Below are 24735 nucleotides of genomic sequence, written 5' to 3'. Positions count from 1 at the left end.
ACCCGCTCTCTAATTGGACTAGAGGCCTGCTCCATGGCAGGGAAAACATCCCTGATACTGAAAACCTACAACAGGGGTAGTCATGAGCCCTAGGGGTATAATGTCTGCTGGTATCTGGCTAAATGTATATACTATGCTCACCAAACTGCCCAGTAAGCACTTCTCTTAATGTTCATATATACATATTAATGATATACTCACTTTTGGTTAGAGAAGTTTCTCTTTTCAGATGGCAGTGTCTTTGGGATGACTCAGAAAGGCACCATAATACTGAGAAGTGACAGAGGAGTGCTCTGCACTGCAATATCTCTATCACACCTTCCACTGCTCAGGGTCCATTTGTGGAAGAGGTGGAGGAAAGAATGTGAGAGCCAAAAGAAGGGTAGGGCTCCTTACAATATGCCCCTGAAGATACAAAATGCCCTGGATATCCATAACCTTACAGTGCCTGACACTACCTACATAAGACCATCATACAGGAAAATATCATGACAGCAATAAAAGACTGATTGAGAGGGGGAGGGAATATGATGGAGAATAGTTTCAAAGGGGAAAGTGGAGGGAGGGAATTACCATGGGATATTATTTACAATTATAGAAGTTGTCAATAAAAAATAAAATTAAATTAATAATAAAAAAGAAAAACTAACTGAATTGGGGCAAAGGAGATGGATCAGTGAAAAAAGAGTTGCCATACAAGTAAAAGGACAAGAGGTTGAATTCCCAGTAGCCTTGCATAGGGAGACCTGGTTCCTGTGGAATCAGGCCTTTTGCTCTGGTATGCTGACTGGCCACTGGGTACCAACATCTTTGTTTACCTGAGTAAGAGGGTCCACAGGCCAAAGGATAAAAATGTCCTTCCGCCTCAATAAAATAGTAGGTAGACAATGCCAAAAAGCCAATAAAAATCAGAAAACTGAAAGATCTCCACCAAGGATGCCTAGTCCTACAATGGGGGTGTAAGAGGGTCTACACCTTTTAAATTCTCTCTAAACTAATAACTGTTATTCCATTTAACCGGTGCTGACTTCACTTTTGGTTGGAGATTCTGCTTCTTTTTTTCAGATGGGAGCAGGATCTGAGGAGATAAATAACCCACCACACTCCACCCCAATCCCAGCTGAAACTACAGAAGAATTGGGGAAATGACCAAGAGTGCTGCTTTCTCAGTAAACCTGCTATCAGCACAAGGGTGAAGGAGATAGACACTGATGACACTCAACAGCTATCAAATCAGAGATCCAGAGGCTCCTAAGAGTCCATCACTTAAGTAGACTTAAGATGCACACAACATGGCTCAGGAAATTTTGCATTAGAGGGGGTGTAAAGATTGTTATAGCCACAAGTTGGAACATTATGCAGAGACACTGCCTCTTCCCCATAACTGACTGCTGCCCCCACAATGCATGACCCACAATGCCCATGGAGTTGACCTACATCTCCAACGAGGAGGGCCTGTTCAGAAAAGGGGCAGGGAGGAAGGAAATGATAGTACCAACATGTGTTGTTTACCTACTAAGTATGCCCATACATAATAAAACAAAAACACAAAACACAGATGATTCAATGGAGCCTGTCCCATTTCTAAGTTTAGGGACTTCTCATGAAGCAAGAACGTGATCAAGCAAATCCAAAAGTTCCCAACATGTGACACTGTATCTGCATCCCAGAACAAGACTTCATGTACATGAAGAGATCCATGTTAATAAGATAAAGGATTGGGCTTGATTGGATTTTGGTTACTTCTGAGATGTGAACATAAAAATTAAAAATGAAATAATAAATAATCTCTCATAAACTGAGCGTTATGTTCCCAAAAATTCTTATGTTGAAGCCTAATCCAAATATTATGGTCTACAGTGAGGCCTTTGGGAGGGATGTAGCTAATAAGGTACAGCCCTAGTCATGGGACTAGTGCTCCTAAGAGGTTACTCAGAGAGAGCTTTCTTCCTCTCAATCTGCTCCTGGGCCTGTGAGGACCATTTGCAAAACTGCAAGGGTCCTCACCAAAACCTGACCATAATTCACCCAGTAGACTTTCCAGACTCTGGAACTGTCAAAAGTTGATAGCATTTGGGCCTGTGAGATGGCTCAGTGTCTAAGATTCTTGCTGGTCAAGCATGCAAAAAGTCCAAATTTCTAGCACTTGCATGAATATTGAGTAAATCCCAGTGCTTGAGAGGCAGGTGGAGACAAGAGGATCTCCTGAGCAGGTTGGCTAGTCTAACTGGTGAATTCTGGACTAAACTGAGAGAGAGGCCCTGCCTAGAAAGACACCTCTGGCCTCTACACTCACGGCAAGAATGTAAAGCCTTGGGCTGGAGAGATGGCTTAGCGGTTAAGCGCTTGCCTGTGAAGCCTAAGGACCCCGGTTCGAGGCTCGGTTCCCCAGGTCCCACATTAGCCAGATGCACAAGGGGGCGCACGCGTCTGGAGTTCGTTTGCAGAGGCTGGAAGCCCTGGCGCACCCATTCTCTCTCTCTCCCTCGATGTGTCTTTCTCTCTGTGTCTGTCGCTCTCAAAAAAAAAAAAAAAAAAATTAAAAAAAAAAAAAAGAATGTAAAGCCACTGCTAAAGCACAAGTGATGTTGGTAACGTTTGGCAGACTCCTGTCAGATTCTATATATGATCATCATAGGCCCTAACAGTAACATTCTCAGTTGTTTTTCCTTTTCTAGTGTTGTATTCTTTGTTATAGTCAGATGTGCCATGAAGAACAGAGGACAACCTGGGTTTGTTTTTTTTTTTTTTGAGATAGGGCTGGCCTTAATTTTTTTGCAGTCTAGCTGGTTCAAACTTCCAAATTCTCCTGGCTCCACGCCCAGTTTCTGTATAATAGGCATGTTGGGATCACAAATGAATGTGCCACTTTGCATTCAGCTTTGTATGGGTGCTGAGCCATATGTATGTTATTCTTAAATGGCTGAGTAAAAAAATAAGTGAGAAGAAAATGGAAAGCCAAAGGTAAAACATTTCTATTTAGCAAATCTGGTAAAGGATATCCAGGAAACCTTCATACTATTCTTTTGTTTAAAATATTTTTATTACTGATTTTCAAGCAGAGAGAATGGGCACACCAAAGCCTCCTGTTACTGCACACAAACTCAACACAGGTGCCCCTCTGGGCATCTGGCTTTATGTGGCTACCAGAGAATGAAATCCAGGTCATCAGCTTTTGCAAACAAGTGCCTTTAACCACTAAGCAATCTCTTCAACCTCATTCTATTCTTATAACTTTTTGTAACTGTGAAATGAATGAAAAATTTTTAGTTACTGGAAAGTGTTCCTTAGGCTTCAATAACAAACTAAGAACATTAGAAATAACATAGCAAGTAAAGTTAGTATCAATATGAACACATTTACTCAAACAAAGAAGCTACAGAAACTGGCACTGACTCAGTTCCAAGCAAGATGTGCCCTGGGGTTCCAACATTCCTACATTCTACTATGCCCAGGAATTAGTCTGATGCTATTAAAACATCTCAATTAAAAAACAAAACAGGACTGGAGAGATGGCTTAGCGGTTAAGCACTTGCCTGTGAAGCCTAAGGACCCTGGTTCAAGGGTCAGGACCCACGTTAGCCAGATGCATAAGGGGGCGCACGCATCTGGAGTTCGTTTGCAGTGGCTGGAGGCCCTGGCGCACCCGTTCTCTCTATCTGCTTCTTTCTCTCTCTGTCGCTCTCAAATAAATAAATAAAAATAAAAATAAAAACAAAAAACAAACAAAAAAAACCAAAAAACCTTCAATTCATACTTTGCTCATCAGAGACTAAGAAACTAGCTTCAGGACTGGGGAGATGGCTAAAGGTGCTTGCAAAAAAAAAAAAAAAGTTCAATTCCTCAGTACCCACATAAAACTGGAAGCATAGTGGCACACCTCTGTAATCCTAACATGTCTAACGCAATGCGAGAGAGCAAGGAAAATTTGGAATCATGTGGGCCAGAAACACAACAAAAACAAGGGAGATCCTCTCTCAAGCAAGGTGGAAAGAGAGAACACCCCAAGGCTGTCCTCAAACTTCCAAACAATTGCCATGGCCCGTGTATCCATAAACACACACACACTTTAAAAATACTGACCATCACTTCAAGTGCAAATCTGGCTACATACAATAGTAACAATCAAACCAACTCACTCATTTGGTTAAAAATAAATTTCTTGTTCATTTGATTAATATTATCAACTCTGGAGCATGATTAATCTATCAGTGTTGCTTAATTCTCAAAGCTGTCTGTCTCTTGTTTGCATGCCTACTCAAAGCCACTGTCAACTAACTGACTTCAATATTCATCAAGACAGAATATCAAAAAAAAAAAAAAAAAAAAAAAAAGACGGGCTGGAGAGATGGCTTAGCGGTTAAGCGCTCGCCTGTGAAGCCTATGGACCCCGGTTCGAGGCTCGGTTCCGCAGGTCCCACGTTAGCCAGATGCACAAGGGGGCGCACGCGTCTGGAGTTCGTTTGCAGAGGCTGGAAGCCCTGGCGCGCCCACACTCTCTCTCTCCCCCTCTATCTGTCTTTCTCTCTGTGTCTGTTGTTCTCAAATAAATAAATAAAAAATGAACAAAAAATATTAAAAAAAAAAGACTAAGGTTAGCAAGGAACTGAATTTTTTAATAAAGAAATTGCAGAAGTACTTTAATAACATGAAAATTCTCATGTAAATATGACAATGATACAACCACTTTAAAGATACAAAACTGGGAAAGAAGTCTATTTTCTACTGACAGGACAGAATATGACTGCTTACAGCCAGAGTTTTTTTATTTTTTTTATAGAGAGAAGGGAGACAGAGAGAATGGGAGCACCAGAGCCTCTTGCCATTGCAAACTCCAGATGTATGCACCACTTTGTGCATCTGGCTTTATATGCATACTAAGGAACTGAACCTGGGTCCTTAGGCTTTGCAAGCAAATTCCTTAACCACTTAGCTATCTGTGCAGCCCTAGAGCCACAGGTTTAAAGGAACATGCATACAGAAATGGAGACATGGCACCATGGTTAGGCCTTTATTCCTAACTTCAAAGAATGTCAGAGTCACATGTTAGGTCATGATATGCAGAGACATTTATCGTATCAATAACTGTGGGCTAACTCCACAATGCACGGCCCATTTACATCAACAAGGAGGGTCCAATGGGAGGGGGTAGATCATGGATGAGCCTAAACAATGGTACCAAATGGCCTGTGTTTGCTGAAAAGTAAACTAATAAATTAAATTTAAAAAAAAACTACTAAAAAAAAAAAAAAAAAAAAAAAAAAAAACCTGCTTCCAGCCCAATCAGAACAGGAAAATGGGCCCCTGAGCTCCAGCTTCCATGTCTTCACTTAGTCTTAGAATCAATGAAGCAGCAGTGGGCATGCCATATTTAGTCCATCTGATCCTGCTTATGGAAAGAGGGTCATTTTATTTTCAGAATGCTTTAAATGCCAAACCAAGCCTTTCTTTACAAAAATAGAAGACATTCCTCATTCAAATCTGATTCATAGTTTTATAAAACATGTAGCTTATTTTTCTTACTGCATCATCTACAATGACATATATATATATATATATGTATGTATGTATGTATGTATGTATTTAACCCAAGGCAGGGTTTCACTCTAGCCCAGGCTGACCTGGAATTCATTATGTAATCTCATGGTGGCCTCGGACTCACAGCAATCCTCCTACTTCTGCCTCCCAAGTGCTGGGATTAATGATGTGCATCACCGCGCCCAGCACACACCCATATTCTTAATTGATAGAGATGCATTCAACCACAGAAACTTAAGAGAATAGTTCTTTATTCTCAAGTTGTAAACCAAAATTTTGAAAGCTACATCCTTGATATAATGAACTGTTGGCCAAGGCAGAATAGAACAAAATTAACCTTTGTGAAACTAGTCTATATTTTCCATAAATCCACAAAATATTCTAAATGTATTTCTTTCTACTGTAATAAAGATAATCCTATGTTTAAAAGCTTTTGCAGGGCTGGAGATACAGTTCAGTGGTAGAGCACCAACTTAATAAACACTAAGTCCTAGGTTTGATCCCTGAATTTGGGCTGGGGGGAGGGCTGAAGACATTCATCATAGGAAGAAAAAAAATGAACTTTCTTCCAAAGTGTCCAGTCATAGAGTAAACCCTAATTTCCCTAAGGATCTAAAACTGACCTAAAGAGGACCAAAGTGCATAACAAGTTTTAATTAAAAATGAAACTTCACATGCTCATGGAGCAATCAATGTAAAAGCTTGTTTATGTTGAATAATTAGTAAACATCCCTTTGTATCAGAACTACAGTATCACTATAGTATGTGAAGTTATTACTGTGACCTCATATAATAAAAATTACACAAAGTAAATAGCCTAAAGATCAGAAACTGCATTTTCTCGTATCTGGTATTACCTAAAATCTTCAGAGCTATGAAGCCTTTCCAATGCTTCAAATGAACAATCAAAATAGTCCTATTATGGCAGAGGCAAGAGTATAGTTGCAAGCTCCTGGTCAGCCTGATCTATAGAGTTCCAGGCTAGCCTGGGCTGCACAGTGAGACCCTGTCTTGCTTCAAAAAAAAAAAAGAAAGAAAAAGTCTTAGTCACTGAGGTTTAAACCAAAGTTTCTCCTCTCAAATACAGAGAACTACATGGAATAAATGGTAACTGGTATTCTATCCAACTTCCTGAGGTCACAGAGAGGCAAACAGTAGACATGATCTCATGATGTCATCATCGATGCTCCTTCTTCACCAGTGGCATCTTGAGAAATATGAAGGTCATCAAGCATCTCGGCCAGACTAACTCGAGGTGCTCCTTCATCATCTGTGTCACTCTCCACAGGGATGGTAGAATCTAGGAAAAACCGGGGCTCCAAATAAATACAAATATGGAAATGCACAAATACCCTACCACTATTAACATGATTTAGCAATGCCACAGTAAAGCTCCTAGATCTTATCGAGAACAGACTTTTAAATAGACTCTGAATATATTTAAAATGCTTAAATGAATTTCCACCAATACAAAAGCTAACAACTGAGTGATCAGCTAGTGTTATCAAACTCTGGAGTGTTACTGATTCGTATTTATTTATTTGGCAAACATATGACCACAATAGTTTAAAAGACAAACAATAAGTCACTTAAGAATCTAAGTTTACAATACCAAACCCTCACTAGTACTACCTGACCTAAACATTCCTTGAAAGACCAACCTCGGTAAATGTTAACATTTTTTCTAATTGTCTCATCTTCTTCAAGATCTTCAAGGAAATCTTGATATTGCCTGTAGGATAAAGAAACAAATATTTCACCTTCACCAAGAAAGGGTGAAGTTTTCTTCTTCACTTTCAGTACTGTGTGTATGTGCTCCAAGTATTACAATTGCCAAAAAGGTCAAACATGGAGGTTAACTAAACATTCATAGGTTGAAAATAAAACTTTTCTTGCAAAATTATGTTGGTAAAGGCAGTGGACTATAAAGTGATATTAAATATAATAAGAAGACCTCTTACCTCTACCCTTTATCCTGCACCCTCAAATTTCTTGTTTAAAAATATTTATTTATACTTCTTTATTTGCACATGTATGCATGTTTATTTTATGTGTGCATGCTGGAATCTCTTGTCATTGTTAATTAACTCCAGATGCTCATGTCATGTTCTGCATCTGGCTTACATGGGTGGCTTGGGAATTGAATCCAGGCCTTTGAAATAAGCGCCTTTAACTGCTGAACCATCTTTCCAAATGCAATGCAACCTCAAAATTCTTATGACAACAACTTGTAAACTTTTAAGACTACATATGAAAGTAGACCATGTATTTATGTACTTATATCAACGTATTTCTTTTTACTTTTTGAAATTGTACTCCAGAAATATTATTTCAAAATTTATGAAGTAATTTTATATAATTTTTTGTTTTTCCAAATATGTATGTTTTCACCATGAGGACCACTTTTTAAATCAATCAATAAGCTTAATTAGAACACATTATCTTCATCTATGCCTACCTAACTTGTTGGAAAAATAACATTTGATGCCAATGAACTATTTTTTTTAACTCCTAAGTCATAAGAACTCATTTATTTGTGATATCCACAGGGGGATTTATTATATTTTAACTTTTCAGTTGAATTATTTACATCAACACAACAATAACTCAGAAATTACTCTTTGTATACAGTATTTTGATAAAAATCCAAAATTCAAGGCCAGTCTATGTTAGAGACCCTGTCTTAAACCAAAAACAAAACAAAACAAGCCAGTTATGGTGGCGCACTCCTTTAATCCCAGCAGTTGGGAGGCAGAAGTAGGAGGATCACCATGAGTTTGAGGCCAGCCTGAGACTACACAATAAATTCCAGATCAGCCTGGACTAAAGTGAAACCCTACACCTCGCTAGAAAAAAAAAAATCTGGACTGGAGAAATGGTTTATTTACAGTGGCAGGAGGCCCTGGTGTCCCTCTCCCCTTCCCCCCTTAAAAAAAACTATTTTAAACAAATCCAAAAATTCATTGAGGAAAGGTTCAACTGTGTGTGACTGTTCCTTTACAAGTCAAAAATGGTTTATCTTAAGTATTTTCTTTGAAACAACTTGTAAGGCTTGAAAAGAAGAGCTGAAGAGACAGCCCCACTGGTTAAAGTGCTTGCCATGCCAGTATGATCAATGGGTTCAAACCTGAAATGAAACCCATGTAAAAAAAAGCCAACTCTGGTGGTGCAAACTTATTATCCCAGTGCTAAAGAAGTAGAAACAGCTGAATCCCTGTAACTTACTGGCCAACCAGCCTAGCCTACTTGATGAGCTATAAGCCAATGAGAGACTGTGTTTTGAAAAAAGGTGACCATCCTTCTCATAGAATAACACGTGAGGTCATCTTGAGCCTCTGTACACACATGCACACAGACCTACACACAAATAAAGCCATACAGGACCTTTCATCATCTGTATCCATGTTTTCTCTATCTCTTGCAAGCTCCCTCAGTTTCCAGTTTCTGCGGCGTTGGCGTTTAGTGCGGTCATAACTCTTCTTGATTAATACCTGTAATAGAAATATGAGCAGTGTTACAAACTAGCTGTAATAACCCATAAGCATGCCCTCAACAATACACTGCCTCCAGTAGGCATTAACTTCCAAATCCCCATCAGCTGAGAACCTAGCATTCAGAACACCTAAGTTTATGGGGGACACCTGAATCAAACCACCACAAGCAGTAACAAAACTCACAACTAACACAGTAGGGCCAACAAAATCCAAAACGTAAAAAAAATATTTGCCAGGAAGTCACTAGACTGATGACAACAGTTACACTTCAGGGACCATGTCAAGAGGACTTTAGCACGTGTGACAGGACAATCTTCTGGTGAGTCCTAGCCTTTCCACCTCATCTGAGGCAGGCTCTCCCCTGATTCTCATTCGGCTGATTTTGCTCTTTGCTGTGAAACTCCAATCTTTGCCTTTAAAATCCTGCTGTCACAATGCTGGGATACAGAAAGCCCACCATGGTTTCCTGCTTTTTATTTCAAGTCTGGAGATCAAATTTGGTACTCTAACTTTTAGCAGCAAGTACTTTATCCACTGAGTCATCCCCAAGAGGACTTTAAAAATGGTATTCTGTATATTTACATAAGAAGGCACTGGGCATTATTTATATAGTTGTGAATATTTGCTAACTGAAAAATACCACTGACTAGTAAATTATTAGCTAAGCATGTGGCACACACCTCTAATCCCAGCACACAGGAAATAAAGTTAAGAGGATCACTGTGAGTTTGATGCCAGCCTGGGACCACAGGGAGAGTTCCAGGGCAGCCTGGACTAAAGTGAGACCCTGCCTCAAAAATATATTTTTAAAAAATTTTCTAACACACACAAAAAAAGTTTTATTTTACTCAAACTTCAATTTTTAGCTATCATTCATATGCCTCATTCTGAAACATTATAAGTTTTTCTATTATTATCACTAATAAGCACTTACAGAACTTAAGTAACTTAGTAATTATGGAGTAAATAAAATTAATATTAGAAAAAACACAAACTTACAAAACTACCACTCCTTTTGACTTTTTGAGAAATGGCCATTTTGACCTATACCCAAATCATTTTCTACCTCTACCCTGAGAATTAATTGAGGACTGGATGGCAGTGGTGGGGTCCTTTTATTACCTGATTGTATTTTTTCCTATAGCTAAACAAATTAGTGTTTGTTCTAAAAGATTAAACAAGTCAGGAGACACTGAGTTCATTCACTGTGGTTCATAACTCTTAAATTAATCAGTCTTTAAGAGCTGCTAACTATCAAAGTTATTTTCAACTCCAGTTATATTTAACATGGTTTTAGCTCGAAATATCCACTGACCGGGAGAATATATACAATATAGAAAATAAGCTGACCCTACCTAAGAATAAATCTTAAAAAAAAAAAAAAAAAAACCCTTAAGGGTTATCATTTCTAGCTACAAGCTTATTTTTCCTGTGTAGATAATATTAAGGTTTTTGTTTGGTTTTGTGTGTGTTTGCTTTTTGGTCCTGTTTTTGTGGTTCTGGAGATTGACTAAGGACCTCCTACACATATAAGGCAAGTACTCTACCACTAAGCATATACTCCCAACCCTCTTGTTTTTATTTTGAGGCAGGTTCCAAACTAGCCTGGAATGCTAAGCTTATGTAGGTCTTGTGATCCTACTCTGTCAGCCTAATGAGTACATGGGATTACAGGACTGTGCTACAAGGCCCAACAGCAGCAAGGTTCTTTTTTTTTTTTTTTTTGCTATTCCTGTATTTATTTATTTGAGAGAAAAGGAGTAAAAGAGAGAGAGATTGGGCGCAGCAGGGCCTCTAGCGTGCAGCCCCTTGTGCATCTGGCTTACGTGGGTCCTGGGGAATCAAATCCAGTCCTTAGGCTTCGCAAGCAAACACCTTAACCACTAAGCCATCTTTCCAGCCCCAGGAGCAAGTAATTTGATAAGAAATGAAATTTTGGTTAAAAAGAACCACAACAACAAAAAACCCTGAATAATCAGACTTACCCAACCAGAAAAAAATAAAATAAAAATGAATACTACTCTATTGTGACTTAACTATATTTATTAAACTTCTAAATTAATTTATTTGCACATGTGTAGATGTATGCATCCAACTCCTGAGTTTTATAAATCCTCTCACAACAAAAAAGGAAAATTTACCACATCTGGAACTCTCTCTGGGTTCATTTTGTTGACATGCTCATCATTTAAGTTACAGCTGGCCAAATCAAACCTGCAATGTAAACAACAGAAAAATGTAATGATTATTACTTGTAACAGTCACTTAGGGACATATCTAAATGTCCTTCCATATGATGCATTCAGTATTTACACTTTAAAAATTTGGGAACTTACTGTGGTAAGTATGCTTTTCTACAAGGCCTAGTAAAGATAACAGGCACCCTGAGCTTTTTGTATTAGTTGTTACTGCCCACCTTACTCTATAAAGAAACAAAACAGACTTACATATCAATCTAACTTCAGGATTTAACTGACTGGTCCCATACAGTTTATGAAACACACACACACACACACACCCTTCATTCTCTAGTAAAAGAACCAAAACCCTAAGAGTAAAACCAACAATTCAGGCACACCAATAAGCTTTTATTCAAAAAAAAAAAAAAAAAAAAAAAAGTTCTGCACCTTTCTAGGTCTTTTCATATATGGCTGGCTGCCATTAAAAAATGCTATAAAATAAAAATAAGTAAAATAATTTTATGTGCCCCCTAAAAACTGAACATATGGATTAACTACATAAATTCAGGGTTTGGTTACCAAAATCTTGAACAAATGACTTTTACATGACAGCCAAAATGTTCTGTCCAATACACAGTTTACTAGTTATCAAGATAAACTACAAAGATCCTAAGAATTCTTCAATCTTTTGGAATTAACAACTTGAGTATCTCAGGTTTGTTGGCTTGTCAGGGAAATTTGCAATGCTAACTGGCAATTTAAATACTGTAAAAATAATACAAACCCCAGTACCAGGTCTCCAGGATTTAGAAGATGTCCCAAGTGAGTGCGACAAAAATACTGTTTATCTGTATCCATTTCAGATGTTTTCTGTACCCAGACTTCCCCAAGGCTATGCTTAAGATGGAAAGAAAATGAAGTCTTCATTAATGCAAATTTTTTATAACTCCATGTAAAATTAAGTATCAATTTTTTCTCATTTTTGTTTAAAAAAATATAGTTTACTGTCCAGATTTCTAAAACATTGTCAAGACTAACAATTTAGTGAATCATGAGTATTGAAAATGACTAATAAGGAAATTATAAATGAATTTCTAAGATTTTATTTATGGCTAATATAAAACATTAACATTGTTACCTAGAAACATTACACACACACACACACACACACATGCATGCATATGTATATGTGTATTTATAAGCACACATAGACATTTTCAAAATAAATATTCTCATAGGGAAACTGGCTAATATAGACTTAACAAGAGATTAACTAATAGGCAGAAAACTCTTAAAAGTGAGGAAATGCTCCAAATAGACTCTAATACAGCACAAAAGGTTCAATAAGTTCAGAAAAAGCCTACAAATCCCAATGGCACACGGAGAGCCCAATCTTTATCAAATGAATTTCTGGGATGTATACTTGTTTGAGGCATATTTGTCACAAAACAACAACTGAAGTTTGAAATTTTATACTAGAAAACAATAAACATTTGAGGCAACATTTCATACTTCCAGGATAAATCAAATAACAACACATGCAAACCTTTTACTAACAAAGCCAGTCCAAGTAATGTGAGGCCAAGAACAACTAAGAGTTTACAACTGAATTATGGAATGTGAAAACAGAAGACAAAAGGAAGCAGAGGTATAAAGAGGAAAGTTTTTTAATGAGAGAGAGAGAATTGGCGTGTCTAAAGACCTATGTTCAACTCCCCAGATTCCACATAAGCCAGACACACAAGGTGACTCATGCATATTAGGTAGCACATGTGTTGAGTTTGATTATAGTCTCTGAAGGCCCTGGCATGCCAATTCTCTCTCTCTCTCTTTCTGTCAGCCTCTCTCTCATTAAAAAGGCCAGTCTGTTAGGCTTGCCTCAACAACAACAACAAAAAATTAAGGAGCTGGAGAGATTGTTCAGTGCATAATGCACTTGCCTGGAAAGCCTAACCACTTGGGTTCAATTCCCCAGTACCCATGTAAAGACAGATACACAGTAGTGCATGGTGCATGCAGTCTGGAGTTCTTCTGCAGTGGCTGAAGGCCTGACATGCCCATTCTCTCTATCTGCCTCTTTCTCACCCTCCCCCAAACAAACAAATAAATATTAAAAAATAAAATACAGGACTGGAGAGATGGCTTAGCAGTTAAGGCACTTACTTGCCTGTGAAGACTAAGGACTCATATTTGACTCTCCAGGTCCCATGTAAGCCAGATGTACAAGGTGATGCAGTGCAAGTTTGCACATGTGCACAAGGGGCACATGCATCTGGAGTTTGATTGCAGTGGCTGAGGCCCTGGAATGCCTATTCTGTCTGTCTGTCTGTCTGTCTGTCTGTCTGTCTGTCTGTCTCTCTCTCTCTCTCTCTCTCTCACACACACACACACATTAAAAAAAAAAAGAAAAAAAAGCCAGACATGATGACACACACCTTTAATCCCAGCACTTGGGAGGCAGAGGTAAGAGGATTGCCATGAGTTCTAGGCCACCCTGAGACTACAGTGAATTCCGGGTCATCCTGGACTAGAGTGAGACCCTACTTTGAAAAACCAAAAAAAAAAAAAAAAAAAAAAAAAAAGAGCAGTCTGTTGGGCATACCTCAAAAAGCCATACATCTGTGTGTGTGTGTATGTGTGTTGTGTGTGTGTGTATTAATTCAGATGAAAAATATTTCCAGAAGACCAAATAGCCCTTGATGAGCAGTGAAACCTCCTCCTTGATAAACACAGAAGATGTAATAAAGTTTACTTAAATACCTTAGGCATGAATTAACAGATGTTGAAGCCCCTAAAAAAGATGACAGGATCTTGATATCTGTATATTACTTCATGCCAAATTACCTTATCACAGGGGGAAAAGAATGATGCATTACAATGAAGAGATGTGCCTATCACCCTTTAACCAATGAATAGGCATTACTTTTTTTTAATTTTTTATTTATTTATTTGAGAGCGACAGACACAGAGAGAAAGACAGATAGAGGAAGAGAGAGAGACTGGGCGCGCCAGGGCTTCCAGCCTCTGCAAACGAACTCCAGACGCATGCGCCCCCTTGTGCATCTGGCTAATGTGGGACCTGGGGAACCGAGCCTCGAACCGGGGTCCTTAGGCTTCACAGGCAAGCGCTTAACCGCTAAGCCATCTCCCCAGCCCAGGCATTACTTTTTTAATGTAAATAATACCATCTAAAAAGAAATCATACATCACCACCTCTCAAATGTTCTTCTAAAATGCTTAATCTAAACTTAAGCCAAACATTTAGATCTATTTCTAGTTAAGGAAATACAATAAAACCAAGTTAAATGGCCATCAAACAATAAAACAGATCCAGAGGTAAATGTTCTAGAAAAAAAAAATGTCCTATTTGTCTAAGTTGATACTCTAACAAAAAAGGGGGTTATTGCTAGTAAAAGGCCTAAGAATTACAATATTCATATAACATGCTACCCAAGCAGATACTAGTTTGAACAAGCACTAAAAGATACTTCTGAGACAAATAAAGGAACTTAGATCAAACAGTTTGTTATTCTGATAGCAATATACTGATTATAACAAAAAGTATCCCTATTTCAGAAACACATACTGAAGTATTTAGTATTTGATAGATAATGATTTTTAAAAAGTCCAGGTTAAATCTGCTATTTGGTTCTTGTTACCAAAACCCAGGTTTTTTTTTTTTTTAAATAAATAAACCATTAAAAACACTTTTCATGGGCTGGAGAGATGGCTTAGTGGTTAAGCACTTGCCTGTGAAGCCTAAGGACCCCGGTTCGAGGCTCAGTTCCCCAGGGCCCACGTTAGCCAGATGCACAAGGGGGCACACACGTCTGGAGTTCGTTTGCAGTGGCTGGAAGCCCTGGCGCGCCCATTCTCTCTCTCTCTCTGCCTCTTTCTCTCTCTGTCTGTTGCGCTCAAATAAATAAATAAAATAAACAACAAAAAAAAGATTAAAAAAAACGTTTTTCATAATACAAAAGAGAAAACATGAACTAAGTAAACTACACTGTCTGATAATTTACCATAATGACCCGACCCATTCATTACCCTCATGTGGTCTTTATCTGAACTCCACATTCTGTAACTACTTACAATAACACTGAAACCAAAAGACAACCAAAAAGGTATTAAGTAAATTAAAAGGGCAAATGTTGCTTACCTTTTTCGATATCATCCCAGCACCTGCACTGCGCTTTAGATCTCGGACTATGCTGCAGTCCATCACAATAAACTCTTCTAGCTGTTTGGGGTGGCATAAACTATTGAAAGGATGACTCCAGAAAGTGCTCCCATCAACATCTGCAACTAAAAGTAAGCATAGAACACTAAGAAACAAAGTAACTGGGTTGGAGAGATGGCACAAAAGTTAAGTGCTTGCTTACAGAGCCTGACAGCCTGGGTTCAATTCAAGCCAGACATAAAGTGGCACATGCATATGGAGTTCATCTGTAGCATCAAGAGGCCATGATGCACCCATATTCGTTCATTCTGATTCTCTTTCCTCCTACCTCCATCTCCTTGCAAATATATTAGAAGTTTTTAAAGTATATACAAGTTAACCAATATATTCCAGAAAGCCATTAAATGAATTAACCACAAAGAAGATGGAACACAACAACTGGGAGGAGGCATCAGGTCACCAAGAACTCACTCTCTCAGGTCATCATTGCTTCCTATATACATCAGCCCCAAACATCTCACAGTATAAGGGAAATATCAAATGTCAAACATATTTCTATTTTAGTGAGCTACAATAAGCAGATCACCACATAGCCAAGTGTCTTTTCAACCAGCTGTAGGCAATTCATCTGATGACACTTTAAAATTTTTTTTGTTTATTTTTATTTACTTATTTCAAAGTGACAGACGGAGAAAGAGGCAGGTAGAGAGAAAAAGAGAGAGAGAGAGAGAGAGGGAGGGAGGGAGGGAGGGAGGGAGGGAGAGGGAGAGAATGGGAATGCCAGGGCTTCCAGCCACTGCAAATGAACTCCAGACGCATGCACCCCTGTGCATCTGGCTAACGTTGGTCCTGGGGAATCGAGCCTCGAACCGGGGTCCTTTGGCTTCACAGGCAAGCGCTTAACCGCTAAGCAATCTCTCCAGCCTGTGCTTTATTTTAGAAATATTATTAATCAACTTAGCTGCTTAGGTTATGGGACATAAAGCCTAATTTTAACTTCAAAGGGGAAAGTGGGGGGGAGGGAGGGTGTTACCATGGGATATTTTTTATAATCATGGAAAATGTTAATAAAAATTGAGAAAAATAAAAAATAAAAAAGCCTAATTTTACCTGAAAAGTAAAGAATGTCTATTTTTATGATAACTAAACTGATTAGGGCTCAATCATTAAATTTCTGGAGAAATGTAAAAATAAACTCGTTTAAGTTTTGTGTTATTAAAAAATAAGGAAAAGGGCTGATAGCTTAGCAGTTAAGGTATTTGCCTACAAAGCCAAAGGACCCAGGTTCAATTCCCCAGAACCAATCAATGTTAGCCAGATGCACAAGGAAACACACGTCTGGAGTTTGTCTGCAGTGGCTGAAGGCCCTAGCATACTCATTCTCACTCTCTGTACCTCTTTCTCTATCAAATAAATATTTTTTTAATGGCTTTTCGAGGAAGGGTTTCACTCTAGCCCAGGCTGACCTGGGATTCACTATGGAGTCTCAGGGTGTACTCGAACTCACAGCGATCCTCCTACCTCTGCCTCCCAAGTGCTAGGATTAAAGATGTGCTCCACCACGCTCAGCTAATAAAATATATATATTTTTTTAATTAAGGAAAAGATCAAGACGACAGAGCCAAATACTGAAGATTCTACCACTAGGAATTCATCCTTTAAAAGTACCTTTTAGCCGACTGTGGTGGTGCACACCTTTAATCCCAGCACTTGACAGGCAGAGGTAGAAGGATTATGGTGAGTTTGAGGACACTCTTGAGACTACATAGTAAATTTTAGGTCAGCCTGGGCTAAAACAAGACTCTACCTCAATAAAAACGGGGGGAGGGGGAGGCAGAACTACTACTTTTTTATTTTCTACAAAGAATGCTGTAAATAATCCAAAATGATAAACTCAAAATTCTTAACTGTTCTACTGCATCAAAAAAGTCACATCTATCAAATATCTATTTAAAAATTAAAACTTGGGGACTAAGGATATAGATATAGCTCAGCAGTAGAGTACCTGCCTAGCATGCACAAGGCCATGGATTTGAGCCCCAGCACTGGGGGGGAAAAAACTGGCAGAAAACTTATTAGTCACAAAAATTAAACAAGAGGACTTCAAGTCAAGATGGTATCTGCCTAACCAAGCTTCACCTCAGGGAAGGAAAGGAAAGATTGATGAGGTTTTTAAGATCCTAGCAGACCTCTAACAGGAGAGCACAAAACCCTTCAAGCAGCCATCCCAGCTGTCAGACCATGAGCCAAGTTAACCCTGCAATACCCACAGGCTACAAGGACACAGGCCAGCCAGCTCGCATTTCTCCCTCCCTCCCATTGACTTTCATCCCTCTTTTCACCACTGGGCCCTCCATCACAGCTGCAACTGCCATCCCACTGCCCACCACCAGGTAGCATTGCTCCCTCCATCCATCCATCCTGTGGTTTTCCTCCCTCTTCCTGCCACTGGGATCACTGCCCCATCCCACTGCCTCACCATGTCACAAGCCCACAGTCCCATTCCATTCCCCCACTGCTTCTCAGTGCCAGTGGACCCCACAGTCCCATCCCTTCACCCCAACACATCACATGACTACACAATCCTATCCTCTCCCCCATCCTGCTGCAACACCAGACTGCACTGTCCATTCCTCTCTCCCCACCCCACTCCACCCCTTCAGGCCACCTGACCACACAGTCCAATACCCCAAACCACCAGGTCTTCGGGTCCCCACCAGAGCTTTGTGGACTCGCCCCATTGCCATCAGAAGCCTGATCTAGTCAAATATAAAAGAGAATAATCACTGAATACACTTCACTTCAAGGGTAAACTGTAGCTTCCTTCTGAATTATGTAAGAGTCTCACACTGTGATGGGCAGACCATAGTACAAAAGAAACAACATGAAAAATCAAGTGGAAGTAAATCCAACAAGGTTGCCCACTCCCACAATGGAAATTTCTAATCAAACCAAAAAGAGACAACAGAATTCAAAACCTAAAACAGACACAAGCTATGCAACCCTGGCCAAGCAATTAGCAGAACTTGCAGAAAATCAACAAAGGTCTAACAATTGTATGCATGCTGTCCTCACTAGATTAGATCTAATTAAAAAAAAAAAAAAACAGTAGGAAGATTTCCAAAGACAGTTAAATGACGTGAAGGAGTAAAAGGAAAAAAAGAGGAACCTCAATAATCAGCTGGCTAAGCTCAATGAAGACATAAATAAATGCAAGGATGAATTCCAAGAAGCATTAAGAAAAAAAAAATGACATGAACAATAAACTCAACAAGGGGATGGATACTATACATAAAAAGGCAATAAAAAATATAAACCAAATTGAACCAGTCCAAACCTCTACAGATACTCTGAAGAATAGTCAGTCATGTGGAGGACAGAAACTCAGAACTGGAAGTTAAGATAGAAGAAACAGTTCCTGAGTCAAAACACTTGAATAACTTCAAAAATTGTTGTAAACAGAACATGAGAACTATGGAATATGCTTAAATGTCCAACATGTGGAATATGGGTATACCACAAGGAGAAGAAATTCAGACCAAAGACATAGAGTATTTAATCAACAAAATTATTGAAAAAAAATCCTTCCCACCCTCTCAAAAGAGAGCTCTATCAAGTTACAAGAAGCTAACAGAACTCCAAAGAGAAAATACTAAAAGCAGCTAGGAAGAAAAAATACATTAAATATAAAGGTAACCCTATCAGAATTACCTCAAACTTCTCAATGGAAACCCTGAAAGCCAGAAGGGCAGAAATGCTTCAAATTAACAAAAGTAGAAATGGAAAAAGGAGAACACAACAGATACAAATGGAATTGGGAGAATCATCAGAACTAATTTCATAAACATTTACTCTAGCCGGGCATGGTGGTGCACATCTTTAATCCCAGCACTCAGCAAATAAAGGTAGGAGTTCAAGGCCACCCTGAGACTCCATAGTGAATACCAGGTTAGCCTGGGCTAGAGTGAGACCCTACCTTGAACCCCCCCAAAAAAAACTACTGTAGAAAACTTGATAACATGAAGGAAATGGATGAATTCCTGAACACATACCACCTACAAAAGGTAAAATCAGAGCAGATTAATCTCCTAAACAAATCTATCACACTCAATGAGATTGAAAAGGTAATCAAAAACCTCCCAAAAGAGTCCACGACCAAATGGATTCTCAGCTCAATTCAATCAAACCTTCATGGAAGAACTGAAACCAATTTTCTCAACCAGTGCCACACAATCTGAGAACAGGGTAAGCTCCAAAACTGTTTATGAAGCTAATTGAATCACCCTAATACCACAACCAGGCAGAGATGACACAAGAAGAGAAAACTATAGGCCTATTTCACTGATGAACTTAGACCAAGATCCTGAACAAAATTCTCACAAACTGAATTCAACAACACATCAAAAGCATTATCCACCTTGATCAAGTAGGCCTTATCCCAGGAATGCAGGGTTGGTTCAATGCACAGAAATCTTTGAATGTAATACACCACATAAATAAACGTAAACACAAAAATCACATGATCATCTAGATAGATGCAGAAAAGGCCTTCAACAAAATACAACATCACATCATTATCAAAATATTGGAGAGAACAGGCATGGTTTATATCTTAACATAATAAAGGTTATATATTAAGTACCTAAAGCCCAAATAATACTTAATGGGGAAGACTGAAGGATCCCCACTGAGATCAGAAACAAGACAGGGGTGTCCAGTCTCACCTCTGCTCTTCAACATAGTACTAGAAGTCCTAGCTCAAGCAATAAGACAGGAGAAAGAAATAAAAGGGATACAAATTGCAAAGGGAGAAGTAAAGTTAGCCCTAGTTGCAAACAACATGATTCTATACATAAGAGACCAAAAATGACAAAGGAAGCCACTTCTTACTTATCAAGGGAATGATCTAACAAGAGGATATCACTATCATTAATCTTTATGCACCAAATATAGGTGCACCACAATTTGTTAAACAAAACCTACTTGACAATAAAACAGAAATAACTACCAACACCATCAGAGTTGGGGACATCAATACTCCATTATCAACAATAGACAGATCAACCCAACAGAAAATTAACAGGGAAATAAGAGAGCTCAACAACACCAAAGATCAATTAGACCTAACAGACATCTACAAAACATGCTACCCAAAACCCACAGATTATACATTCTTCTCAGCAACCCATGGAACCTTCTCCAAAATATATCATATACTGGGTCATAAAGCCTGCCTCCATATAATTAGGAGGATGGACATAATTTCCTACTTGATGGCAGGTTACAATGCTGTATTGTTAGAAATTAACAATAAAAGATGTGCCAGAAACCAACCAACTCCTGGAAACTGAACACACTCTTAAACAATAAACGGATAGTGGAAGAAATAATAACATAACCATCTAGCTAAAGGCACTGGAAAAACAAAAAGTATCCAAGCCAAAAAGCTCCAGATAGAAATAATTAAGATCAGAGCAGAAATTAATGAATTGGAAACTAAGAAAACAATTAAGAAAAATGATGAAACAAAGAACTATTTCCTTGAAAAAATAATAAACAAGACTGATAAAGCCCTGGCCAATTTGATCAAGCGAAAAAAAAAATGTGCTTCAAATTAATAAAATTAGATATGAAAAAGAAGAGATCTCAACATACATAAGTGAAATTGGGAGAATTATCAGGACTTACTTCAAAAACCTCTACTCCACAAAACTGGATAATATGGATGAATTCCTAGACACATGCCACCTACCAAAACTAATCTCAGAGCAGATTAATCTCCTAAACAAATCTATCACACCCATCGAGACTGAAAGGGCAATCAAAAACCTCCCTAAAAACAAAAAGTCCAGGACCAGATGGCTTCTCAGCTGAATTCTGTCAAACCTTCATGGAAGAACTGAAACCAATTTTTCTCAACCTGTGCCACCCAATCTGAGAATGGGGAAAGCTCCAAAATTCCTCTTATGAAGCTAGTTGAATCACCCTAATACCAAAACCTGGCAGAGATGCCAAAAGGAAAGAAAACTACAGGCCTATTTCCCTGATGAACTTAGATGCAAAGATCCTAGACAAAATCCTTACAAGCCGACTTCAGAAAACATCAAAAGCACTTTCCACCTGGATCAAGTAGGCTTCATCCCAGGAACACAAGGATGGTTCAACATATGGAAATCTGTCAATGTAATACACAACATAAATAAGCTTAAACACAAAAACCACATGATCATCTCGATAGATGCAAAAAAGGCCTCTAACAAAATACATCACATCATGATCAAAACATTGGACAGAGTAGGTATGGATGGTCTATATCTCAACATAATAAAGGCTATATATATTAAGATCCTAAAGCCCAAATAATACTTAATGGGGACAGACTAAAGGAATTCCCATTGAGATCAGGAACAAGACAGGGGTGTCCACTCTCACACAAGAAATAAAAGGGACACAAATTGGAAAGAAAGAGAATAAATTAGCCCTATTTGCAGAACACATGATTCTATATATAAGTGACCCGAGAACCTCCATCTCAAAACTCTTTAAAGTGATTAACTCCTTCAGTAAAGTAAAATACAAAATCAACACACAAAAATCAATAGCCTTTCTATATGCAAAGGACAAAGATACAGAGAAAGAAATAAGTGACATTGTCCCATTTTCAACAGGATCAAAAATAAAATAAAATAGAGGCGACAGACTTTTGTAAATAAAATATAAAAATATTCAAGAAAGAAATTGAGGAGGACTTGAGAAAATGAAAAGACCTTCCATGTTCCTGGATAGGCAGAATTAACACTGTGAAAATGGCAATCTTACCAAAAGCAATATATAGATTCACTGCCATAATCCACATGGGGATAACTGGCATCCCCAATGAGTAAAGTAAATTTGTAAAGGTTCATTGTTTCTTTTATTTAAAAAAGGGTAACTAAGGGCTGGAGAGATGGCTTAGCAGTTAAGCGATTGCCTGTGAAGCCTAAGGACCCCAGTTCAAGGCTCTATTCCCCAGGACCCACGTTAGCCAGATGCACAAGGGGGTGCACACATCTGGAGTTCATTTGCAGTGGCTGGAAGCCCCGGCATGCCCATTCATTCTCTCTATCTATCTATCTGCCTCTCTCTCAAAAAAAAAAAAAGGGTAACTACCAAAAAAGCTTTATAATTTCAGTATTTTATAAGTATTTAATACTACAAATTTTGACTAGCCTACCAAAATATTATTATCAAGAATAATATGGCTTCCGGTTAAGATGGCAGCATAGGAACCACACCAAAGCAGCACAGGGGAGAAAAAGTCAAAAAAAAAAACCAAAAAACAGCAAACTACACTCTTCTATTAAAAAGTGAGGGGTATAAGAAATTACCAATGGCAGCAAAGAAGCAGAAGAGAGCCAGAGCATCTAGAGCCCACATAGGCAGGCAGAAACAGCTCGAACAGCTAAAAAGTGAGGGGAATAAGAAATTATCAATGGCAGCAGAGAAGTAGAAGAGATCCAGACCATCTAGAGCCCAACTAGGCAGGCAGAAATGGCTCCAGCAGCTGAGGCAGGGAGTCAGCAGGGATGCAGCTACAAGGCTTGGATTGAGCCACAGGAAAAGCCAGGTGAGGGGGTTTTCCACACACTCTGGAGCTCCTCGCAAACTCAAGAAATGTGAAGGGAAGACCATAGCAAACAATGGAGGAGCAGACCATGACACAGAAGATCACGTGGACCGGCGGGAGAACTAGAGCCACCATCCACAGCCTCCCCTCCCCCACCTCCATCCACCACAAGCACCAGCAAGCACCAGAGACCTGGGGAAGGGGGTTTCAGAGCAGCCAGCACCGGCAACCAGAGCAGCGATCCAGTAACCCAACCAGCCTACTTGAACCCACACTGCACCAAAGACACACCAAAGCAGGAGCACAGCATAATTGAAACCAAAACTATCCCAAAAAGTAATTGGAAATATACCAGGTCAGCACCCACCAAATAAGCCTGGTAGGCTTGATTCGGAAGTACTAGTTGCACCTTCCATATTAGGATAAATTATATGTTAAATATGATGGATGGATGGATTTGCCATTCTCAAATAAGCTATATTTTGGGCTTGTTATTTGTTAGAGCTAGCTGATAAAACACCTATAGCCATGTAGCAGAATACAAAAGAAATACACAGAAATCAGTAGACTTCCTGTATGCTACCAACAAACACAAGAAGGATGAAATCAGAGAATCACTCCCATTCACAATTGCATCCAGTAATAATAATAATAATAAAGTACCTTGGCATAAACCTGACTAAGGAAGTGAAGGATCTCGACAATGAAAACTTTAAAACACTCAAGTAAGAAATTGCAGAAGACACTTGGAAATGGAAAGACATCCTTGTTCTTGGATTAGAAGAATCAATATTGTGAAAATGGCAATCTTACCAAAAGCAATCTACACATTTAACACAATCCATATCAAAATTCAAAGGGCATTATACACGGAAATTAGAGTAAACAATCCAAAATTCATTTGGAAGCACAAAAAAAAAAAAACATCAAATGTCTAAAATAATACTGAGCAACAAAAATAAGGCTGGTTAATATAACAATACCTGATGTTAACCTATACTACAGAACAATAGTAACAAAAACACCATGACACTGGCACAAAAGCAGATATGCAGATTAATGGAACAGAATAGAGGACCCAAATGTAAGTCCAGTTAGCTATAGCCACCTGGTATTTGATAAAAATGCCAAAAATGCTCACTGGAGAAAAGACAGCCTCTTCAGCAAATGGTGCTGGGAAAACTGGATATGTACCTGTAGAAGGATGAAAATAGAGTCTTCTCTATCTCCATGCACAAGAATTAAGTCCAAATGGAGTAAAGACCTTAACAACAGACCCGAAACTCTGAAACTGCTAGAGGAAAGCTTGGGGGAAACCCTTCCAACATATTGGTCTTAGCAAAGTTTCTGAATATAACTAATTGCTCAGGCAATAAAACCACAGATTTAACAGTTGGGACCTCATGAAATTACAAAGATTTTGTATGGCAATGGACACTGTGAATAAACCAAAGAGGCCACCTACAGAATGAGAAAAAAATCTTTGCCAGTGATACATCTGATAGAGGATAGTATCTAGGATATGCAAAGAACTCAAAAAATTAAATAATAAATCAAACAAGCCAATTAAAAACTGGGCTGTATGGGCTGAAGAGATGGCTTAGCAGTTAAGCGCTTGCCTGTGAAACCTAAAGACCCTGGTTCGAGGCTCGATTCCCCAGGACCCACTTTTGGCAGATGCACAAGGGGGTGCATGCATCTGGAGCTTGTCTGCAGTGGCTAGAAGCCCTGGAGCAT

At 38.8% G+C, this 24735-nt stretch overlaps 1 protein-coding gene across 5 annotated transcripts in view; it reads right to left on the bottom strand.

The window, feature by feature from the left end:
* Positions 1-5772: 5772 nt before the first annotated feature.
* Positions 5773-24735, bottom strand: part of Nmd3 (NMD3 ribosome export adaptor) — a 36415-nt gene continuing 17452 nt past the window's right edge. For all 5 annotated transcript variants that reach the window (XM_045130240.1, XM_045130243.1, XM_045130241.1 and 2 more), the window contains 6 exons: positions 15372-15517; positions 11997-12109; positions 11174-11246; positions 8923-9029; positions 7200-7270; positions 5773-6838 (listed from right to left, as the gene is read on the bottom strand). In XM_045130240.1, the coding sequence (XP_044986175.1) occupies positions 6705-6838; positions 7200-7270; positions 8923-9029; positions 11174-11246; positions 11997-12109; positions 15372-15517 (644 nt within the window). In that variant the 3' untranslated portion in view covers positions 5773-6704. The remainder of the gene's footprint in view (positions 6839-7199; positions 7271-8922; positions 9030-11173; positions 11247-11996; positions 12110-15371; positions 15518-24735) is intronic.

The sequence above is a fragment of the Jaculus jaculus genome, chromosome 11 (genome assembly GCF_020740685.1).
Source record: "Jaculus jaculus isolate mJacJac1 chromosome 11, mJacJac1.mat.Y.cur, whole genome shotgun sequence".
Lineage (NCBI taxonomy): Eukaryota > Metazoa > Chordata > Mammalia > Rodentia > Dipodidae > Jaculus > Jaculus jaculus.
The sequence above is the reverse complement of the archived record's forward strand: the minus strand, read 5'-3'. Positions and strand labels throughout refer to the sequence as shown.